The following is a 3096-nucleotide window of genomic DNA, read 5'->3' on the forward strand; positions in this document are numbered from 1 at the left end:
CAAGAGGAGACAGATGAGAGATGACAGGATGGCCTTGTACAGCAGACATACTGTGACTCAGTGAATCCCGCCACCTTGTTTATTGAGACCACACACTCATGCACACACACACACACACACACACACACACACAGACACACACAGTCTTTCACACAGTTTTCTATCCAACGCTTAAACTCCAGAGGGCTCAAACACCTTCAGTATGCCTCATCATCTCTGAAACAGTGGTGTGTTGGCATTGCTCACTTTGCTACCTGCTGCTCATGTTCAGACAATGTCATGTATCATATATCAGCACTGTGATGCCACAGTGTGTGCGTGTGTGTGTGTCTCTTTACCGGCCTCCTCTCCAGGAGTGCGTGTGGTGTTGAATGTTCTCTCACACTGAGCTGAACACAGAGGGACTACAGTGCCTGGTATGCGGGTCTGGGAAATGGACAGGAGAAGACGAAGGCAAGGGCACAGGGACAAGAAGGAGGAGAGCAGTGGAGGGAATGTAGAATATAACAAAAGAAGGAAGTTTTTTTCATAGTGAAAGGAAGCAAGGGAAGTAAATTAAGAGAAATCAAAGCGAAAGAGGTTGAAAGAAGTACAAAAGAAAGGGGGGAGAGATGAGCATGGTATGAGAACACGAGGGAAAGTCTTCATATAAAAATGAAAACTTAAATGAACAGAGATCCACACTCTGTCTACTATTATCAGTCAAGACACTCGAACAATGATGAATGGATGTTACTCACACAGTCACGACACAGAGAAATATCACAAAATATGTTGCCATGGCAAAGAGACATGAATAATGAATGCCTCCATGTAGAAAGGGCAGCTAGGGTTGACTGGCGGCTAAACTCACAGGCTGAAGCTCTTCTTTGTTGAGTTTGCGGCGGTACTGGAAGAATCCGTAGATGCTGTTGCCCGCCCTCGCCGCCTGAATGGGTGTGGGTGTCACATACATGTAGTCCTGAGGAGAAAACGCACAGAGACAGGAAGTCAGTGACTGTCATCCGCACAAAATGATCCGTAAGCACACCTGGGATTACACAATTAAAATTGATGAATTAGTTGTTTTTGTAAGTCTTATCTTTAAAAAAAAGTCACATTCATATCAGAATATGTTTGAGGTTGTATGCATATAGACATGAGCTCTGTCAACAATGAATATAAATTGTTGGTTTTTGATAGAAAGTAAAAATATTCTAATTGTCGTAGTCTAACAAGCAGTGACATAATTAATCCATTATTTTTTCTCCTCTTACAGCAAAATCACGGCCACAAATCATTTACAGAATGAATTCAAGAATATCTCAAAGTCCATACACAGAATAAAGTAACCTGCAAGTCTTGGTACAATCAACATAAGGGTCATTCCATGCCAGTCCAACCAAAATTCAAGAATTTTCCTGGTTCAAGTCATGGGGAAAAAAAAAAAAGTAAAAATGTCTATTGCATTGCAAAATCCTAAAGCTCTACTCAAAATACGTATCTTTGTTATGATTTCTGGAAGTTTGTCCCTTTTTATTAATTCTTTTTTATATAATAAAAATAATAATACCAGCAGTAAAACGATTATATCCATTATTTTTCTCTTTTTATGGCAAACACATGGCCACAAATTATTCACAGAAGGAATCTGTAAATATCTTAAAGGTCATAAAAAGGAAAAAGGTTACCTTTAAGTCCTCAAAGAATCCATAGAGGCTTGGGTTGAAATTTGTACTGAACATCCTAGAAACTGTAATGATAGTTTGCCCCATGTATTTTTCTTTTAAAAGTTATTTATACGTACACAGTACAAATTTCAACCCAATCCAGTGAAAAGTAAGATATTTATTTTTAACTTTAAAAAGTCATACGTAAACAAGTATTAAAAGTAGAGCTATAGCATTTTCAAGGTCCCATAAATTTAATAGAAAAAATGGATGACATGAACTGGGAGGTTCTCGGTGAGTTGGTATGGAATGACCAAAGTCCAGCATCAAACAGAGTCAATCCAAAGTGAGAACTTCAGCAGGTCAGACCAGAAATTTCTTAACCAAAAAAAGATTTTCATACCATGCCATAATAGTTACTGTTGACCATTATTGGGCTCCGTCCACGTAGACAGACATACTCCTCCCACCAGTCGCTAACCTGAAAAATGAAAACACACAGAGACACAATAAAATCTTTGTGAGAGAGCTAATATTGCAGTCGACTGGCAGTCACTCACATATTCAGACAGGATAAATAATTTAAACCACAGAACCTCAAAGAAATACATAATTAATAGAATTTTAAATTTCCTTTGGCCTGCTTTGCTTTGGACATTTACGTGACGCTTAAAGTAGCCTCACTTAACCAGAGCACTGAGGTCAACCACTTACGTAGTTGGTGGCCCAGAGAGCTTTGAGCTTGAGGTACCACTGCAGGCGGTTGCCGACGCCGCTCTCAAACTCTGCCGCCAGCTTGGTCATACGTTCGTACTCTGAGTCATCCATCAGTGGACGCACAGATTCCAAGTGCTAAACAAGAGATGTGCAAAAGAGGAGAATAATAAGCATCATGAGGCAGAAATGACATAAACAATAAGATTACATAGTCCATTAAAGACAGAAACTGAGAAAAAAATTACTAAATCAATAAATCAACTTAAATTTATGCCCCTGGTTGCTGATGGGAAACCAGTTCTGCTGCTACAACACCATTTGTCTTTTCCGTGCTCTCTCCTCTTATGTGTAAAATATATCTCAATCTAAAAGGGTTTACAGATATCTTGCATTTTTATACATTTCTCAACCAGCTCGCAGCCAGACAAAACAATCAGACACTAACGAAGGGAATTTGGTGCAACAGAGGCAGAAACTGATGAACATGAGAAAGTGGTCCATCTGTTTCATGGTAAGTAATCAGCGTGCTGTCATTTCCTCTGCTTCGTGTGACGTCTCACCCTCTTGACCGTGTCCTTGATGGCAGGCACCGGCAGGTTTGGCAACGAACCCTGGTAGCTGTAGAGCAGAGGCTTCCTGCCAGAGAAGATCCGCACCAGCGCCTGGCGAATAAAACACAAGCATTCAAAAACAAACACACTTAAAATATTAAAGGGACTACATACATAGG

At 40.0% G+C, this 3096-nt stretch overlaps 1 protein-coding gene across 1 annotated transcript; it reads right to left on the bottom strand.

Annotated features, from left to right (window-relative positions):
- Nucleotides 1-132: 132 nt before the first annotated feature.
- On the bottom strand, nucleotides 133-3028 carry LOC121939545 (carnitine O-palmitoyltransferase 1, liver isoform-like; the record flags this gene model as incomplete). The annotated part of the gene is made up of 5 exons (XM_042482550.1): nucleotides 133-426; nucleotides 854-961; nucleotides 2053-2130; nucleotides 2364-2501; nucleotides 2927-3028. Coding segments are annotated over 5 exons (561 nt in total), but the record flags the coding sequence as incomplete, so codon positions are not given.
- Between the last annotated feature and the right edge of the window lie 68 nt (nucleotides 3029-3096).

This window comes from Plectropomus leopardus, unplaced genomic scaffold (assembly GCF_008729295.1).
Source record: "Plectropomus leopardus isolate mb unplaced genomic scaffold, YSFRI_Pleo_2.0 unplaced_scaffold5036, whole genome shotgun sequence".
Lineage (NCBI taxonomy): Eukaryota > Metazoa > Chordata > Actinopteri > Perciformes > Serranidae > Plectropomus > Plectropomus leopardus.